Source organism: Astatotilapia calliptera, chromosome 4 (genome assembly GCF_964374335.1).
Source record: "Astatotilapia calliptera chromosome 4, fAstCal68.1, whole genome shotgun sequence".
Taxonomy (NCBI): Eukaryota; Metazoa; Chordata; class Actinopteri; order Cichliformes; family Cichlidae; genus Astatotilapia; species Astatotilapia calliptera.
In genome coordinates, this window is record NC_137425.1 from 13093312 (window position 1) to 13111060 (window position 17749).

Consider the following 17749-nt stretch of genomic DNA (forward strand, 5'->3'; position numbering starts at 1 on the left):
CGACAGTCATGCTTTTCCTGCCATGACGAATCAAACCGTGTGAGGAGAAAAGGGACTGCTAAGTTAAATAGCTTAGCAGCTGTGCAACGCACTGAATATTTCAACCCCCCCCCCCCCCCCACTCATCTCAGTGAGGGGAAACACAGGTGTTGTTACTTATTTTGGCTGATTTGACTTCTTCTTAGAACCAGATGAATAGGCTGGGTGTGATTAGCATATATTTAACTGCAACGTTCATTTTGGACATCTTTATATTTGTTAGTATGTGAGGTTTGGTGACACAGATGGTTGACATTGCCTTACATTGCATTTCAAGTATTAAATTAAAGAATTAAAGCCAGAATATGTGTGCAGGGCCTGTGCTACAAAGAGTATAACCCTAACCTACTAGCTACCCATTTTGATCATTTTTATCACACTGAGGAAATGATTATATCAGATTAAAGCTATTTTTTTAGCATCTCAGCTTTAAAATGTGACAATATTTGGAATTCTATTAAGTAACAATAAAGTGTAAAGTAAGTTCAAAGTAAGCTTAATTTTCCATCCATTCACTTCTGCTTAAGATCTGTCATCCTTCTGTAGTATGGGATTAAAAAACCACAGCGCATGTATTCTGATTTATGCCATAAATGGCATTTTATATGTAACTATACACTACAACACAAATTTCAGTGAACACCAGGGGAATTTATTTAATTGATGTGGAAGTGTACACGTCACCTATAGCCCCCAGCTGAAGTACATACCTTCTTCAGACGATATGACATGTTGTCCCAGACAGTCCACAGTCGCTGATTTTTATCACTGGTTTAACAACAGAACACGTCATTCCTCTGTGATAACTCAGTCAGCATCAACATTGTGGACATTGTGTTCAGTGGAGTAGTTTTCTCAGGAACTAGTCTCATTTACCAGTGTACTACTTCAAATTAACATACTGTAAAGGTGGTGGCTGTGGCTCAGGAAACAGAACAGGTTTTCTACTAATTGGAAGGATGGTGGTTCGATCACTGGTTGTTCCAGTCTGTGTACCAAAGTATCCATGGACCTGATACTGAAACTCAAGTATTCACTGGAGTAGTGAATGGGAAAGCACTTCCACATAGCAAAAAAGTGCTTAGTTGACATGGTGTATAAGCGTTATATAAGAACCAGTCCATTTCCCACAATAGGGTAATACTAAAAAAGAATAATAAATAAGAACTATTTCCTGTTCAGTCGGATTATATTGTAATACATTTTATAAAAAGAGGATAAAACAGCTTGTTTAAGCAACACTAATGATGAATATGTTTCATTACATTATTTGTTAGTTTTAAGTTCCTCTTTATTGCACAAGATTTTTTTTTTTTTTTAAAGAAATGTTGTCTTCCCACTATCTGTTTTTCTAGCGTTTTGTGTCAACTGTATAACAGGTTTGAATACAACTACAGACGACATACGGGTACTTCCTGTGAAAAAAAAAAGTTAATGTGGGAGCTGTAATGGTTTCAGATTGGTGCTTCAGACACAGCAGTTGCCTGGGGGTGTTGCCACTATGACAAATTTACGACTGTGTAAGAGCTTCAGAGCTCGTTCTCTAGAATCACATGACCATCACTACCAGAGAATTTCTCCCGAGCAGCACGCCAAGCCAGCGTGCTTTTAATAGGACTCTACAGAAGGTCAGGCTGGTTTCAGCTGCCATTCAAGACTGAAATATGCCACGGTCTTTTTAGACAGAAATACATTTTAATGTGTTAACTGCAGTTGTAATTATCAGACAATCAATGGCACATACCAACATGGACCACGGGTTTACTTTGGAAATTATTGTCTCATTTGTTTGTTGCTAAATATATTCGTGGTGATGGCAAAGGTTATGTTCCACACTCTGTATTAACTGTGCTAAAATGAATAAAACCAGAAAATTCAAATATAACATCTACAAACATTCCTTTTGACTGTTTTTGAATATTTGAAGGATTAAAGCCGGTTTCTGAATATTTTACACTTTCCCAGTCTAGTCATGCAGTTTTCTCCGAGATATTAAATTGCATTTCTAAGCAGTGGATGAACAGTGACATGATATCACATCAGTATTATTATTAAAAGTAGTAGTAGTATTAAGAGAAAAACTAAAACAGGGTTCTGTACATATACCACAGAGCACACATCACCTCAGTCACCCTTCATCTCTCTGACATCTCTGCACTCAGCTCCAGAGGCAGCGAGAAAACAGCAAAGTGCTGTTGAAGCAAGCAAAGTAGGAGCTGTAATTATGCTGCACATTGAGGTTATTGCACATTCCTGGTCATTTATCAAGTAGCTGGCTGCAATTGTGTATGTGTTCCTTGCTGTAGTCGCTCTTGATATTATGTAGCAGTATACACTGTAAGAGATGGTGTGGCCGTTTTTTCGTGTGGGTGGAAAAAAGCATCTTTTATCTTGCAATACATTCAAATATTTTTTTCATAAACATTTATCCAAGCGGGGATGCGATGGGCCTCAACCCTATCCTGGCTGCAAGGTTCCCCGGTGCAGGACCCGGGTCACAAAGAGAACACAAAGAGAGGGGTAGACGACAACTGATGAATCCGAATCATCTGATGGGGATATATTTAAGTCTCACTTCCTCAATGTTGATGTTCCTACTGACTTTGTATGTGTGTTTTTTCCCCCCTTCTGATCTGATTAACTATGCATTAAAAAAATAGAGGTAGCAAAATACAGAACTGATCATAAATCATTGTTAATAATGCCAGGAAGGAAATAGATATGACTGTTGGTTACATAACAGCAATGCTTGTGTTTAGGCCCATTTAAATCCTTTGTCAGCCGAGACAGCCTTCCTTTCCAAAGGAAAGATGGCTCCGGAGCTCAGGATGTGTTGCGCTCGTAAATAACCAGCGCAAACAGAACTGCACAAGAAAGTCGATCTAATCTCTCGTGTTTGGGAGAATGGCTCACATCTTTCCTGTTTTGTTTTCAATCCTGCAGCCCTGTAGTACAGCTTGCTGACGCAAAACTGTTGTCTTAGAGCAGAAACGTTTCAGACACGCCGTGGTAAAACTTAAGAACTGACTGTTCTTAAGCGGGCTAGCGGCTTTCCACATTATTTCACGACTGACATCATATGAAACAGTGAATACGTCACCTCTCTGAATTTCTCTGTACTAAACTAAACCTCGCGTGTTGACTTATTTATACATTTGTGCGCAGGGTGTTGAGCATTTCTGAGAACCAGACAGAGAACACGAACACTCATCAGATCCATTCGTGTTATAAGCAGACTGCGGCATCATTATGTCTGTGCATGTGCGAGCGTGTTAAGTCACACCAACACCTACAAAGAATCCAGTGAGTCACGCAAGAATAAAGGACGCAGTCTGTACTTCTCTAGAAGACTAGATTGTTATACAGTTCTGGAGTATTTTGTGTGTGGCAGCTTCTCAGTTAGAGGAAGAAATACTCTTAGGAAATAACACTCAGAAATAACTTTTTTGTTTGAAGTTCAAACCAAGCATGCTGTCTTCTGGGGAAGCTAATCTTTTAAAAGAGAAAGTATAACGCCTTTTATATCTTTGTGTTTAATACATCAAAAAAGAAAAGAAAAAAATAGCGTCAGATATAGAGCTGTGGTTTCCCATCTCGGTTAAAGGTGGCGCTTGGTAAACTCTAAGTGGAAATCATGAGTAGAAATCTTGTGACCTGAATTATGTGGCAAGAAAACTAAACTACATGTGTATGTAACCCTAAGTTAAAGATCCAGGCGTGTCATGTCAGCTTTGTGTCCACCACAACTCCCCATCCACACACAGGCAAAGTAAAATAAAACAATGAGATGTCAGTTTTTAGAAAAAATATCACTCTTTATTATAAATTAGTGAAACGTTTGTACACATATAAATAAGTGCAAAGTTGTATCAGTCTGCTTGCTTCGTCAAACTTCTCAATTATCTTCAAGCATCCCCAGCAAGTGGTTGGGCTGGCAAAAATACATCTTTATGAAAGACGGCGCATACAAGCGCACACACACAAAAAAGATCAACCATTTCATTTTAGCTCATGGTTTTAAGGAAAATGATGTTGACATTCATTTGAATGCAGTAATGATCCTGCCTGTGCCACAAATACTAAGACACCGTTCAGCCAATAAAAGGGTGTCTTTGTATTTGCTTAACTTGGCAGTGGTGCTCCTTTCTCAAGTAAAATCTCTGAGGATTCAGTCTTGTTGACCTTCCAACAAACTGTGGTCTTGTTCTGGCAAAATTTGGCGTAAACATGTTCTATAAATCAAAAATATAAATGTCCACATTTTCCATTCTTTATACATCCCACACAAGCTGTTGCACAAATAAACCCAGAAAACCAATCAGTGTCCATTTATTTGTACTCTGGCTTTTTCCATTTATCGTCTGTGGATTTCCAGCGAACACTAGACCAGAAATCCCAGGATGCTAACACATCCAAGATTCTCATCCAGTAACAAAGCCAGTCCAGCTGTAATTGGTGGATCATTTTCCAAGGCTGATGTGTGAGCTAAACAGCCTCACAGTACACTGGTTAGCAGCAGCAGCGGTGGCAGAGGGAACCTATGTGTCACTGCACTGTAGACAGCTGGCTGTGAACCTCACTTCGGTTTTTACTAAGTTTCACGTCATCGGTGAGGCAGACGAAGATAGTGCCACCAGATCACAGCAGTGCTCTCGTTCTCTTGGCCCTCTTTGTGGATTGGTCCTCAATCCAGTGTCTTTTTAAATGTCTTTTTTGAGAACAACACACATCTTGTCAGTACACATGTGGTCCCCCTTCACAAGCTCAGTCCTGGGCTCGATTCTGTCGACTCTACTGCTTCATTACTCCTCAAATGCAGCTCCCGACTGTGTATAGGTGCTCTGAAACCAACCAGGTTTTTTCCATTACACTCTTAACACAGGGATCAGTCAAATGCCACTAGATAGGAGCGTCATACTCCTGGAGGAAGTCCTTCAAATTATGAGGAAGTTGGTCTCTTTTGGAAGAAATGTTCAAATGTCCATTGACGGTTTTCCTGCACAGGTGCTGCAAAGTGGACATGCAGCAGGAGAGAGGTCGGATGAGCTCCAGAGGGATCTTCTGCCCACTGCAGTAAATGTAGTAGATATTCCCACTTTGAATGTTCCCTTTATTCTGAGCCATGTAGAAATGAACCAGCTTGAGAACGCAGTCAAAGTGGGGAACAGACTGAACGTTCTTAGGGTCAGTTTGCAGGTAAAAAGAGTTTGAATCATATTGGATGCGAAGGTTCTTGGTGCCTGAGGCCGTTTTGACACTGAGGGTGAAAAGGTGTCGGTGGTCAGCGCTGTCACGGATCAGAAACGTGCCCACTTTCTCGGAGGCCAGCATGGCATTGGCCTCCTTGCCGGTGATGGTGCTCCAGTAGAAGCCACTCTCCTGGAGCTTTTGAAAAGTGGACAGGACCATCTGATACTGAGTTTTCGAGGTGAAAGTTTTGTAATGGTAAGACAGCCGCATTTTGGAGTCCAAGGGGCTGCTACTCATCGCGGAGTCAAACTTGCTGTGAGTTACCATGGCGCTATGCCCGCTTTCTTGGCAGCTTGAGGAGCACCGGGTGCCGCACAGACGAAAGAAGAGGTGAGGTGGAGAGGGTTGTTTGAGTAGGCAAGAAGCGGTCTGTTTTCAGCCTTTGCCTGAATGAAACACCTGAAGTAAAGAAAGAAGAGGCTTGGGTTAAAACTCAGTTTTGATCACACAGACATTAAAATTCTGATTTAAACTTTAACTACAAATTCAACTTGAATACTCTTAAAACTCCCAGAGGCACTACTGGAAACTTTTTTTTCCTTCCATAACTGTATGTCATGTTTAAAACTTTGGGGCTACCCAGCCTTACTCTGCTCTCCCTGTTTGACTAATATCCTTCAGCTAACTTCCAGCCGTTTCGGGGAAACTTTGTGTATGAGTGTGTATGTGCGTATGTGTGTGTGTAATCTGCCCTCGGGATTGAGGCACCACGGTCAGTTCCAGTAAAGACAGCATAATATTCATTGCGCAATTTACATGCCACGGTCGGCTTCTCTAAACTGTTTGCCTCAGTTAGTTAAACACCCTTGACATGAATTATACATTCTGGTTATATAATAAGGATTTTATGCTACAGAGAGAGAGTGCAAAAATGAGAAAAGAGACTGGTCCGTACCTGTGATGTTTCTCCAAAGTCGCTCTTTTAAGTTAAATCCAAAAGCTTGCTCAGATAGTGAGTTGTCCTGCCTCCTTTTGGGTGCTTGAGAAAAAACTTCAAAGTTTTTTTTTGTCTTGCCTTTTCTTTTTGGCAGGTTAGTAAAGAGCCTTCTCTGTGCGTAACAAGCTGAGTGCGCCTCTCAGAGAGCGGTGAACCTTTTTATACAGACGAGGCTGAGTCTTCAGACCCCGCCCCCTCACTTCCAGTAAAGCTGCTCTCCTGGCAGATTGACAGGAAGCGTGTGTTTATTTTTTTTAAAGGATTCCTGCTATGAGAAGCGCACTGCCCCCCTCCCCCCGCTGCTGTTCCTCCAAATGAAGTTAGTGAGGAGTTCCAAGCAGTCCTCCTGCACCTTTGTGTTTTTGTTCACACAAAACTTTTAACTTCATTGTAGATTTCGAGCCTCGATGCTTATTGACGCCGACCATAAATCTATATTTGGCTATGTAGTCATTTTTTTCCTATTAAAAGTTCCTCTTTTAGTGATTAGCGTGAGGTAATGATTCAGCTGCGACGCTTTGTGCAATCGGTTTCTGAGAAATTCATAGTAACAGAGGGTTGAATGCTCATCGCTGCCTTCCCATAGAGGGCGACAGATTTTGGCAAACTTGATTTTATTTCTCAACCGGCAACAGCTGGTTTCCAAGGGCAGCGGATTATTGTTTACTTCTTGTCGTCAGATGGTTTAACAGTTTTCCCGTTTGCGTTTGTGCACTTTTAATGAGCGCCCTGAGATATTTGAGCGCTCTCTTATAAACCTTGATATGCTTTAATGTGACGCGGTGATCATTTGTAAGGTATTTATTATGTCTTGAAGCTACACCTGCATAGTTTGTATAATATTGGACATCAAATAGAGCAGTTTAAGTCCTATGTTAAGCTCTTTATACACGTATTAATACCAGTTTCCATTTTGCTTCTCTACAGAGACTGTGCTGCTGTTTTTCAGGTGAAAAAGTGCCTTTGCAATTGTTTATTTGCCCCCTTTTTGGTGGGTACACATGAATAAAAACGGGTGTAAAGGCAGATTATAAAATAAATGTTTAAAATATGTTTTTAGAGACACTTTGAATGGGTGTTATAAGCCAGTTTGTAGAACTGTTAAACAAGGACTTTTTAAAAAAATTCATCAGAAGTCAGTTGTTCAGTTGTGGAAATGCCTATCTTTGGTAAATTGTGACTGATAGAGTGCTCACACTGTCCACCTCATCTTGTTCCCTGTTGACTCAGCTATGACCATCAGCTTCAGCTGGTTGTTCTGCTGTAGATTAACCCCAGGCTGTTTTTTCATGTCAGGATCTGTATACAGCTTACTCATTAATGCTGAGATCTATTAGGCAGGGCCATGGAATCGTACAGGAATTTGACATTTCTCAACACAAACTGGAATCCATAGAAATAAAGAGAGAAAAACCCAATTTTTTTTCTGTTTTTTTTAACAAACTTCAGGACAAGAGGGGGAGCTTGAGGGAAATAGAGTGACGCCAGAGTGCCTGATGGCCTTTGTTAAAGACCAGCTGTGTCCACAGAGGTGAGTCAGGTGCTGTCTAATACAGGCAAGCAGGATGGGAGAGGATCACTAGGATAGCCCTGTAACAGCGTGCTTGTTTCCAGAAAAACTATGGTGTCATCAATGTAAAGTATTAATTTGGTATTCAAAGGCTCCCCAGGGTCCATACTAGGAATGACTGGAACAAAAATGAACTAGTAAGCTGACTGAAGCTGGGAAAAAGAACCTGCCTTCCCAGTGCTCAACAGGAACAATTATGCACACTATTATGGGATGCTGACTTGGCTGTTTAATGTGTGTACTGTAATTTTACAGGTCGATTACAATAAACTGAGGCTGTGCATACATTTGTCAGTCAAGGTGGCAGGCGAACCAAGTGACCTGTAGCTGAGGCAGCTTTCTTCCCTGTTGCTGTAGCACACTGTGGGACTCCGGTTAAACATCTGTGGCTGGAAGGTTTGGCAATGACACATTTGGTTTTTTAGGCTAAGTGTGTGTGTGCATGTGTGTGTGCCATTCCCTGGCGTATATTTATAGTAGTCTTAGCGAATGAAAATACTACACCAAAAATGAGCATTTGTTCATATTTAAAGGTTCGAATGCATGAGCTACTGACAAACAAATACATCGACAACAACCAAATTTTCTGTGTAGTTCTTCTTAGAATTAGTTCTAAGTGGATTAGACAAGGCATCACATGGCAGCGGATGCTAGCTTTTAGCTATAAACCACTGGTTAGGGAGAAAAAAAGAGACAGCTGTTTAGGTTTTCCCAGACTGACTCGGAAATTTACCCTAGCTCGTGGTTCCCGTAAACCCACTGGGTATGAGGGCAAAATAGCAGACCTATCAACTGGAAAGGGCGGCGAAAAGCAAAAAAATATTATTCAACAAAATATTTTGGAGCTGCTTTTCTTTTTTTCTTTTTGTGTTTGCACAGCTGAATGCACTGATCCTGAATTCCAGTTGAGTCAACAATACTGGTAACAGCGTTTTTCTTTTGTTTTTTCCTTTTAAAATCCTATTATGCACAGAAGAGCCAGAATAAAATCGTTATTTCCTAATGCGCTAACTTACACAGACATTGTATTTCACGAAAGGAAGGACTGTAAAAGGAAATCTCAAAAGTTCCCGTAGAACTGCTAGACACTGATGAACTAAGGTAATCTGGTAGATTCCTGGTATGCCTGTCAGTCTAAAATGTGCTAGTCTTTATAATGAATGAACAATGGCACTTTGTGTCTCTACCTGCCTATTTCCCCTGTTTCTATTTGTCCACTTACCGCCATTTGGAACTAAATTACTGTAAAACTTCCTTTTTTTGATTGGGCAGGGCAACTTCTGTGTTATTACCAATCATTCAGTAATGATTTCCTGGTAACTTTTTCAGTGTCTTTCTTACAGTGTCGCTATCAATGTCGGTCTTTGTGCTTCTGTAAATTATGGGAAGTCTTATGCATGACCACCGCAGCTGAGAATGCCACAAAAACCCAGATGGCAACACTGTTTTTCACAAGCTACTCTTCTGCTTCTTCTTCTTCTTCTTCTTCTTCAAATTTATATGTCCTTGTATATGTTGATGAAAACATATCCATGTATTTTGTGTTTACTGTAACCATTGTGGAGTTGTCTTTCACGACATACGAGGTTAGTCCGGGAAACACTTGGGAATATTCTGTTCATGCGCACTACGAATACCATTCATCACTCTGATTGCGCAACTCTTCTGTTGCAGATGTGTTCCTGTATTTTGACAGAGACGAGTGCTTTCTTATTAATATTTACTCTTTCCTATTAATGAGAACTGACGACACTACATGAGAAGTAAAACGGTTTTTTTCAGGAAAAAGAAAGAAATTCAAAATAAAATTCCAAAACCGAAAACACACCCTCCATTCAAAGCTCACAGACAATCAGACTGTGCAGATTTTTTTCTCTTTTATTGAATATGCATACTGCCACATAGTTGACTGTATTTCTCTGTGCACGGGTGATTAAACGTGCAGGTTTTTTTTTTTTTATAAATGGTTGATTCCCACTTGATGATCTGTAAAGTTGTGAAAGCTGGCACTGACATTGGGTGTCACGTTTTGGCACAGGCAGCATTCCTCGCTTAGTATCACATGGTGTCTATTTATGAATGTCATAGCTGCCTTCTGGGAAGGGCTAAAAGCAGAACGTAGCGCTATTAATTTACTCTTCACACTAAAACTATCATTGCAATGTTTGACAGCACTACCATGGGAGATAAACACAACTCTTTAATCATGTTATGCACCCAGTGCATAGATTATTATCTCTGGACAAAGTGTTAATGTTAGGCTTATTAAATTGCTGGGAAAGCTTCATGAATAAATTATTTTCGATTAACGACTGCAAGCAAACGACCAGCAAACTTATCCAGTCCAAGCAGTGTTGCAATATTTACATTACAACACACTATGGTCCATTTCTGTATAAATGCCAATTATTCTTCTTCCTTCTAGATGAGGAAGTGGAAGTGGAATATACTTGCATTTGCATGTTCACTGTTGGCCTTGAGATCATTTTTCCAGACGCGGGTTTGTTTTCATATTTGCCATCATCATGAGACAAAGGGAGGAGTGCTGTTTTGATCAGTTCAATCTGAAATATGCAAATAGTCATTTTAGAAAATTTCCAGTAAGGATGGAGCTCCTACAAGATTCCTGACATCTTTAAATCATATAAGTCATACAAATCTTAGACCCCCTGGGATTAGTGGCTTTTTCTGACACTGACGTGCATAATAAGCGAAAATTGATTCAGGAAGAGTTGGCTCTGCGATTGTGTGATTCATTCACTCTGATTACTGTCAAAATTAAGGAGGAAAGGGAAAGAAAAGGAACAAATGGCATCAAGAGTTGTTGCCTAGATCCACATAATTTTCCACAGAAAGTGGCTTCGGGTTGGATGTTTTTTGTAGGTACAAGTGAAGCTTTCTCACAACTGATCCATACCAGTACATCCCATTCTTCACTTCAAACAATAACAGGCCAAACATGCCGAATCTAATGCAACTAAAATGCATTTATTGTTAAAGAATAGTTTCAATATTTTGGGAAATATCCTTATTTATTTCTGGCCAGGACTTAGTTTGCGTAGCAGGCCCTGAATATGCGGCTACATAATGAAATTCCTGGCTCTGTCCAAAAGTAACAAACTCTGTGTACCAATGCCTGTAAAGTTCACTAATGAACCCATTCTATTTTGTTTGCTTAATCCATCTAAAAACCAGAGTGTAACAAGAGCACTTTTCTTTTTAGTGGCCTAAAAGTCTGGCACACAACCACACCATGAAATGAAAAATTTGGGTTTTTAGATATCAGTTTTTGTCATTATGTTAAGTCAGGCGGTGGCAACATATTGAGTCGTATAAATCATCCAGCTCTCAGCTGCGGGAGAATATCTGTGTTTTCCACTGATTTCATTCAGATAACTTAATGCATGAGTGATGCACAGCTAATACACAACCTGAAAACAAAACAAAACAAAAACATCACATTGGGTTTCACAATCTGCACCTCCTTGATCACTGCATAAGTATGTTAGGGCATACAACCGTGCACAGACCATGAGCTGTCTCTGAAGAATGCACACGTGGCGCGTTCCTTGAAATGGCCGGTGTCCAGATGTGATGGGTTGCCTCAAAACATTCAGATCGGTGCAGATAATATGATTGATGTGACGCTGTCCGCCTATCTTGGCTCATCTGCCTCTGCCGCCACCATTCTTTTATCAGTATCGAATGCTTGGGGACAGAGGGAGCTAATGACATAATCGGGATCTTCAAAATGGACTTTGATTCCCACAAATCCCAGAAATAGCTGGCTGATGTCATTCAGGCAGCTGGTAATAAATCTGTCTGCGCCATAATAGCAGGTTTGCTGAGGGATACTGTTAACCGAGAACACCTTGTTTAAATGCACTCAACTGAGGGGACGTGCTGCCAAAACACGCATGATCGCCCTTGTGTTGCGAGGAACACACACACACGTGCATGCAGACATTTATTATATGCAGATGCTAGAATGATGTAGGGCTCATCCAAATGCACCAACATGCAAACACAGAAACGCAAACTTCCTCTATAACGCAGTAGTAGTAATTTGATCCCATGCTTTGCCAGTAAGCGCGATATTTCCGGAAGGATTTATTGTGTATATGTGCAACGCTCACACACAGGTTTTGCGGTTACTGTTGAGATAAAAGTGCTGATGGAGCCTTGTGATACGGACTAGGGACAGGACAGGGACATTTCAGTGGATCAGAGGGGGTTAACCTGGAAGATATTCTCAAACTGTAGATCAACCTCATCTCAAATGAGGATTTTGCATTTACTGACATCATTCTGGACAATCTAAAAGATCCGACTCAGATATGTGAGAATACGTCTCGGGATATATCAGTCACACGCGGGAAAGCTTTGATCGCAACTATTCTCTGTATCTGTAAACATTTCCGTATGTCTGTGAGACCTCATTGACCTTGCACGTGATCTCCGCGGATACAATGAAGTCATATCATGAGACTATAAATGGACTAAATGTCATTCGCTGGATTGAATGGAGCCTATTGTTCCTAGCGCAGGTGTGTTTCTGTCTGACTCTCTTTTAGTGTTAGAGGAACGTTCTTTCATCTTTTCCATCATCATCTGCTAGTGTTTGTTTCCTTGTGTGTCATAAATCAACAGCTCAGGACAGATGCATTTCTTCTCCTTTTGCAGTTCTGTTTTCTCGATAATCCTGTATTTTGCTGCCCTGCATCAGAGAAATGCAACTCCTACACTTTGAGGTTTGCGGCCTCCGAAAACAGCAGCTCAGTGTTTCCAAGAGGCCCTAACAGAGGGAGGCCCTGTCTGCATGGCCTTTCCTGCGTATTTCAGATATGTTTTGTGATTAATTATTTTACAAAGAAGGACTTTTTACGCTGGCTCCGTGCCTAAAATACAGCAACATTTGACTCATTAGCAAAGACATTAATCACAAAAAAGAACAAGTGTTAACCGGCCCTGAGTTAGAGTTCAGAAAAGTGCTTTGCAACTGCCAGACCTTTCCCGTTCTCTTTCTGCAAGGCATTTCCTTTTGTCCTCTTCTAGTCGGGCACTCCCTATAGACAGGAAATTCTTCTGGACTTGTTCCAAACCACCGCCTCCTTTCCCCTCATTTTCCTGTTCTTAACTAAAAATCTTGGAAGGAAGGTACAGCCTGTTCCAAAACATACGCTTGCATGTAAACAAACAATCTGGCGGTTCCAGAAATTACTCCAGCTTATCCCAGTTTCCTGAAGTTCTAATCTCAGGTTCTTCGAAGTCCTGTGGCTGCAAATTATACAATACGCTTCAATCGACATGAGGTAATCTACAGGACATTTCATTTGGACGTGAGATTAAACCACGCGAAACTCGTAGGGAAGAAAAACAATGTGCTTCTCTTTCTCGGTGCACGCACATACTTACTCACACAAATATTCAGTTTCCCAGAATTAGATCCACCCACAGCTCAACGAATGTGCAGAAAAATTCATAAATTCCTGTTTTCCCACTGAAACAAACAACCTTCTGTCTTTTTTTCCTCCTCTCCATTACTCCATTGCTGTGTGTTAGCAAGTTCTACTCCTACTCAGCTGAGCACTCAAAGCACCACTCTTAGCACTGGTTAACATTTGCACTCTGATATATGCACCGGGGTCAACTCATAGTTCTGTGCGTCGCCCAAGGATACTCCAGAATGAGAGCCTCTGAGCGTCAGCATGTTAGATGCCCTGCTCTATGGGTACAGTCCAAATACATGCATGTTAGGTTAACTGGCGATTCTAAACTGGCTGCTGATGTGAATGTTTCCAGGTGGGTAACAAACTGCTTGGTGCATGGATAATAATAATAACAGCAATCCAATTTCAACCATGAGCCCATGCCACCATTGTTAACTCATACTGAGTAAAACTTTATGCAGAGAGTTGCTAACGCTGCTTTGCTGCTCTCCTCTGCTCTCTGTTTTGCTCTGGAAGCATATATGAAAGTTTGCACTCAAAAAAGTCAATCACAAAATTAAAACCGACCCCTCCGTCACACAAGAATCGTTAGCCCACGCTAAGCCCACTGTCGTGTTGAGTCTCTGATGCGGCTTTGCTGCTCACCTCTGCTTTCTGTTTCAGTTTATGTGAAAATATGAAAGCTTTCAAGAAAAAAAAAAGAAACGAAACAGTCACAACCATTAGTCCGTGCTTGAACACTAAAGGATGCTGAATGGCTGTGATACGCTGCAGAAAGCCCACTGATGCAAAGGCCAAGCCCTTTGACAAGAGTCTGCTCTATAAACCGTCAGGCGAGGAGAGCAGCAAACCCCAGCGCAGAGCTGAAATGGAAAAAAATGGCCCCAGCGCAGGTTTTGCGTTCACTTTAACGCTCTGTATAATTATATCCAGAGCTACCAGTTACAAAGGAAAGAATTCACATGTAGATGAACTCGTTACCAAAACAGAAGTCAGAGAAGTTTTTGTTATGACACGAACAGAAGGAGTGTAACCTCAATTACTCCACTATATCACAACTGTGTGTACAGACAAGTGGCTGTCTCATTTCTCAGCTACAATGCCGGTAACTGCAATCAGCATACTTCCCTTACAGGTACTAATCAGTTACGCATCCTTTAGTGATCTTTACAACTAAATCATAAATCTACCAGTAGACATTGTCACCTTGTTGATTGTTAAGAGGAACCTGTTTGTGAGCACTTTTTATTTCCTCCAAGCTCTCACAACTGGGTCACTATGTCAGCGATAAAGAGGACGTCCTCAAAATGTATGGGAAAAACTATATTGTTCAGGGAAAGTAAGCAACTGTTAGGAAAGAAGAGGGTTTTTAAGCGAACATGTCTGCTGTTTTGATTTTATCAGAAAGGTTTTTTGTCACGTATCTTAAATAAAAGCTGGAACACAGATCTCCTTCAGTTGGTGTTAATTAGACGTTTTCTGAGATTTTTTGTGCAGGAAACTTTTCAAACGTACACAATTGCATGCTTGAGATAAAAAACACACGCACAAACACTTTGAAAGGAGATGAAGTGAACTTTTTGTTCCATGCAAGCTATGTTTTCCTGCTGTTGACCATCACAGTTTTAAACAGGGCTCCCAACAGCTAGCTTATGCACAACTCACTGCACAGTAAATATGCTGTTTGTATAGTTATAGGGGTATGTCAGGCAGAGTGAGATGTAAGGGGAGAGACAGTTGAGGGTGTGTGTGTGTGTGGGGGGGGGGGGGGGGGTTGTGTGGGGGGGGGGAGTCTTGTCTTTGTTGTCTCTTCCTTTTAACTCCCTTTCTCAGAAATCCTGCCCTGAGGTTATATTCATTGTCCTTTACCAGAGAGATTGCTAAAGTGATCTGAGCGGGATCTTTTCTTCCAGTAAACCACCGACACATGTGTCAGCACAGCACCTAAAGTGTACATGCACCTTGAACGCTGCACAATCCTGCATTTGAAAACATGCTTAATTGCCACCTGCAAAAGGCTCCAGCCTGTCTGTGTGTCGTGCTTTGTCTCTGTGTGTATTTGTGTTTGCTCAAGCATGATTCTTTTTTTTCTTTTTAGCCATTTGAGATCAGGTTCTTCCCATTGTAGAAGAGCAATGCTGCTTAACATGAATGATGACTTTTAGACTTACTAGATCAGCTTAAAAAATCCCAGACAAACAACACACTCCTGTTTTGGGTTGACTTGGTAATTTTATGCAAAACCGAGGCCCAAGAGAGCAGTCAGAGCAAACGCTGTGCAGCTGTGGATGGGTTTGGGTGAAAACATCCACAATGCTGTGTTGCATCTCTCTTTGCATGTCACAGTGTTTGTATGCGCATGCCTTTCTATGTGTAACATTCTTTGCTTGCATGAACCACTACGAGAGAAGGCCCATTTCATGCCAGCTGAGGTCAGGTCTGGACACCGTGGGGTGCACCCTTCTCCCACAGAGGTGGGCTGAGAGGCAGGGGGAGGATTCCAGTGCTTCTGGGAAATAGTCTGGGCCTAATTGGAGCCTTACTGGTCTCACATGTCTCCACTTACTTGAGAAGACGGAGGATCCTTCTCCCTGGCCTATAAGAGCTGCAGTAGGCCCAGACCTTCCCCCTCCTTCCTCAGCTTAACCACAGAGAAGTGAATCCACCAAGCAAGCCTAAAGTGACAGCACAGCCGAGTGGTGTGTGTTTCAGCGCACAAAGGTCGGCTATGTCATACTGAGCCATGCCATTTATACCGTGCCTTTGTTTTTTTTTTTAAGAATATTTGGCTTTGAATAATATTTGTGAATACAGTTTGTTCCCGGGATCTTCTTTCAGTACAGCCCGTCCACTCCTTTCTCCACTCCTAATGAAGAAAATATCACCTTTCCCTTTGTCACGCACACTCCAACGTCGAGTGAGACATGCGAGAAGCGAAGAAGAGTGCAGAAATGTAAAAAAAACAAAAAAACAAAGACTTCCCTGCTTCTGCCGCCGCTTCGCAACCACCACACGTTCAGTTTTTCACTTTTTTTTGTTCTTTCAGTGGCAGCGTGCCTCTCATTTCCCATCAGTCACGATCACCTCCTCGCTCTTGCTCTGCAATTCTCAAAAATCACCCTGTTTCACAGCACGGGTGCAAAATATTACTTGAATGCGGCTATGCAAAGATGATCAGGGGCCATTTACCAACCACTTTGATTATACAGTAATGCACTTAATAACAGAATGCATTGATGCAACGCAGGAATTCAGGGCTACAAATCTCTTGTCTTTGTCTTCAGTGCACATCTGGAACAAATTGTTGCATAATTTGTACCCATGTTTTCACAAAACACTGCAGGCAATGGCCCAGAGGAAAATATCAAACAAATAAGCAGAGTTTTATTTAGCCTTGATTTTAGACATCGCTTGTTTGAAAGGAAAAAAAAGCAACAAGGTTTTAATCTTCCACAGATCACAGAACTTCTGTTTTTTGAGGGTTTTTTGTGTTTTCAGTTCAGATAAACACGTTTCAACTTTAAAACATTTCGACTATCTACATTAATTAAAGCCCGAGAAGAAACAATATGTAACTTTATCAATCCATGTACTCAGAAACAGCTCGTATGCGCGAGGACAATTTAGCATTTCCTGCAAATATTTAGATGGGATTGATTTGTTTAACTTGTGTTTTTGCAGCTGAAATGTTTACCCAAACTACTTTGAAGGGTCTTGTGTGAAATTACACATGGACTGCTGAACATGATGGAAAGAATAGGGAAGAAATATGCAGACCATTCATCAAAGATGGTGTTTTTTCCCCCCACAGAAGCAGCAGGATTGTGACTTTTTTTTGCTTCCTATCATTTACTGCTTTACAAAGTCATTAATAATAAGAAACAATCACTTTTCAGCCAGTTCTTTCCCATGACACTATGACACACGGCATCAAAATGGAACACAAATCCAGCTGCATCTTAGCCTTTGTGACCCCAGATGTTCTCCCTTTGCACTGCATCCCAACAGTTACATCCTGCTGGTTCCTGCATGCCTGCTCCATTGAGAAAGTCATTTCTATTGATTTGCCTTTCCAGGCATCATTTAATATGATACATATTCACTTGTGAATATCGACCTTTCCCTGCTGTCCTGACATTTCTGCCATAAATACTTTGAAATCAAGCCCGTGAAAAGATATGAAATGTTATAAGGGTAAATAAGGCCTGGTTTTAAACAGTAACAGAAGGGGAGGGTGGATTTTATAAGGGCAAATGTTCTTTGGGACTTGTGTGTTCGTTCAGGACACAGAGGGCATGATTCAAATTCAAGGCTGCCCTCAAGTGGAAGTTATAGTCACAGCCATATATGTGGCTGACTGGCAACATTTAAACCATAATTTGATTTAGCCATCGATTTGGGGAAAGTGCATTAATTAGCAGCATAAAAGTGCACAATAAACCATTTGCAACGGAAAAAATAGCGCGCCTGTCTTTGCAGCACAATGGCCAGTGATCCTTATCA

General features: G+C 41.2%; 1 protein-coding gene and 1 long non-coding RNA gene across 2 annotated transcripts; one reads left to right on the forward strand and one right to left on the reverse strand.

The window, feature by feature from the left end:
* Positions 1–3833: 3833 nt before the first annotated feature.
* Positions 3834–6378, reverse strand: LOC113020692 (suppressor of cytokine signaling 3-like). The gene is made up of 2 exons (XM_026164873.2): positions 6185–6378; positions 3834–5688 (listed from the first exon to the last, which is right to left on the reverse strand). Exon 2 carries the CDS (start codon positions 5554–5556, stop codon positions 4939–4941), a length of 618 nt encoding a protein of 205 aa, XP_026020658.1. The 5' UTR covers positions 5557–5688; positions 6185–6378; the 3' UTR covers positions 3834–4938.
* Positions 6379–6475: 97 nt separating this feature from the next.
* Positions 6476–9117, forward strand: LOC113020094 (uncharacterized). The gene is made up of 3 exons (XR_003272155.2): positions 6476–7023; positions 7676–7757; positions 8052–9117. It is a non-coding gene; the product is annotated as an uncharacterized LOC113020094 (long non-coding RNA).
* Positions 9118–17749: the final 8632 nt, after the last annotated feature.

Excerpts from the sequence above, each read along its gene's own strand:
- LOC113020692 (XM_026164873.2), bottom strand. The coding sequence starts at position 5,556 with ATGGTAACTCACAGCAAGTTTGACTCCGCGATGAGTAGCAGCCCCTTG.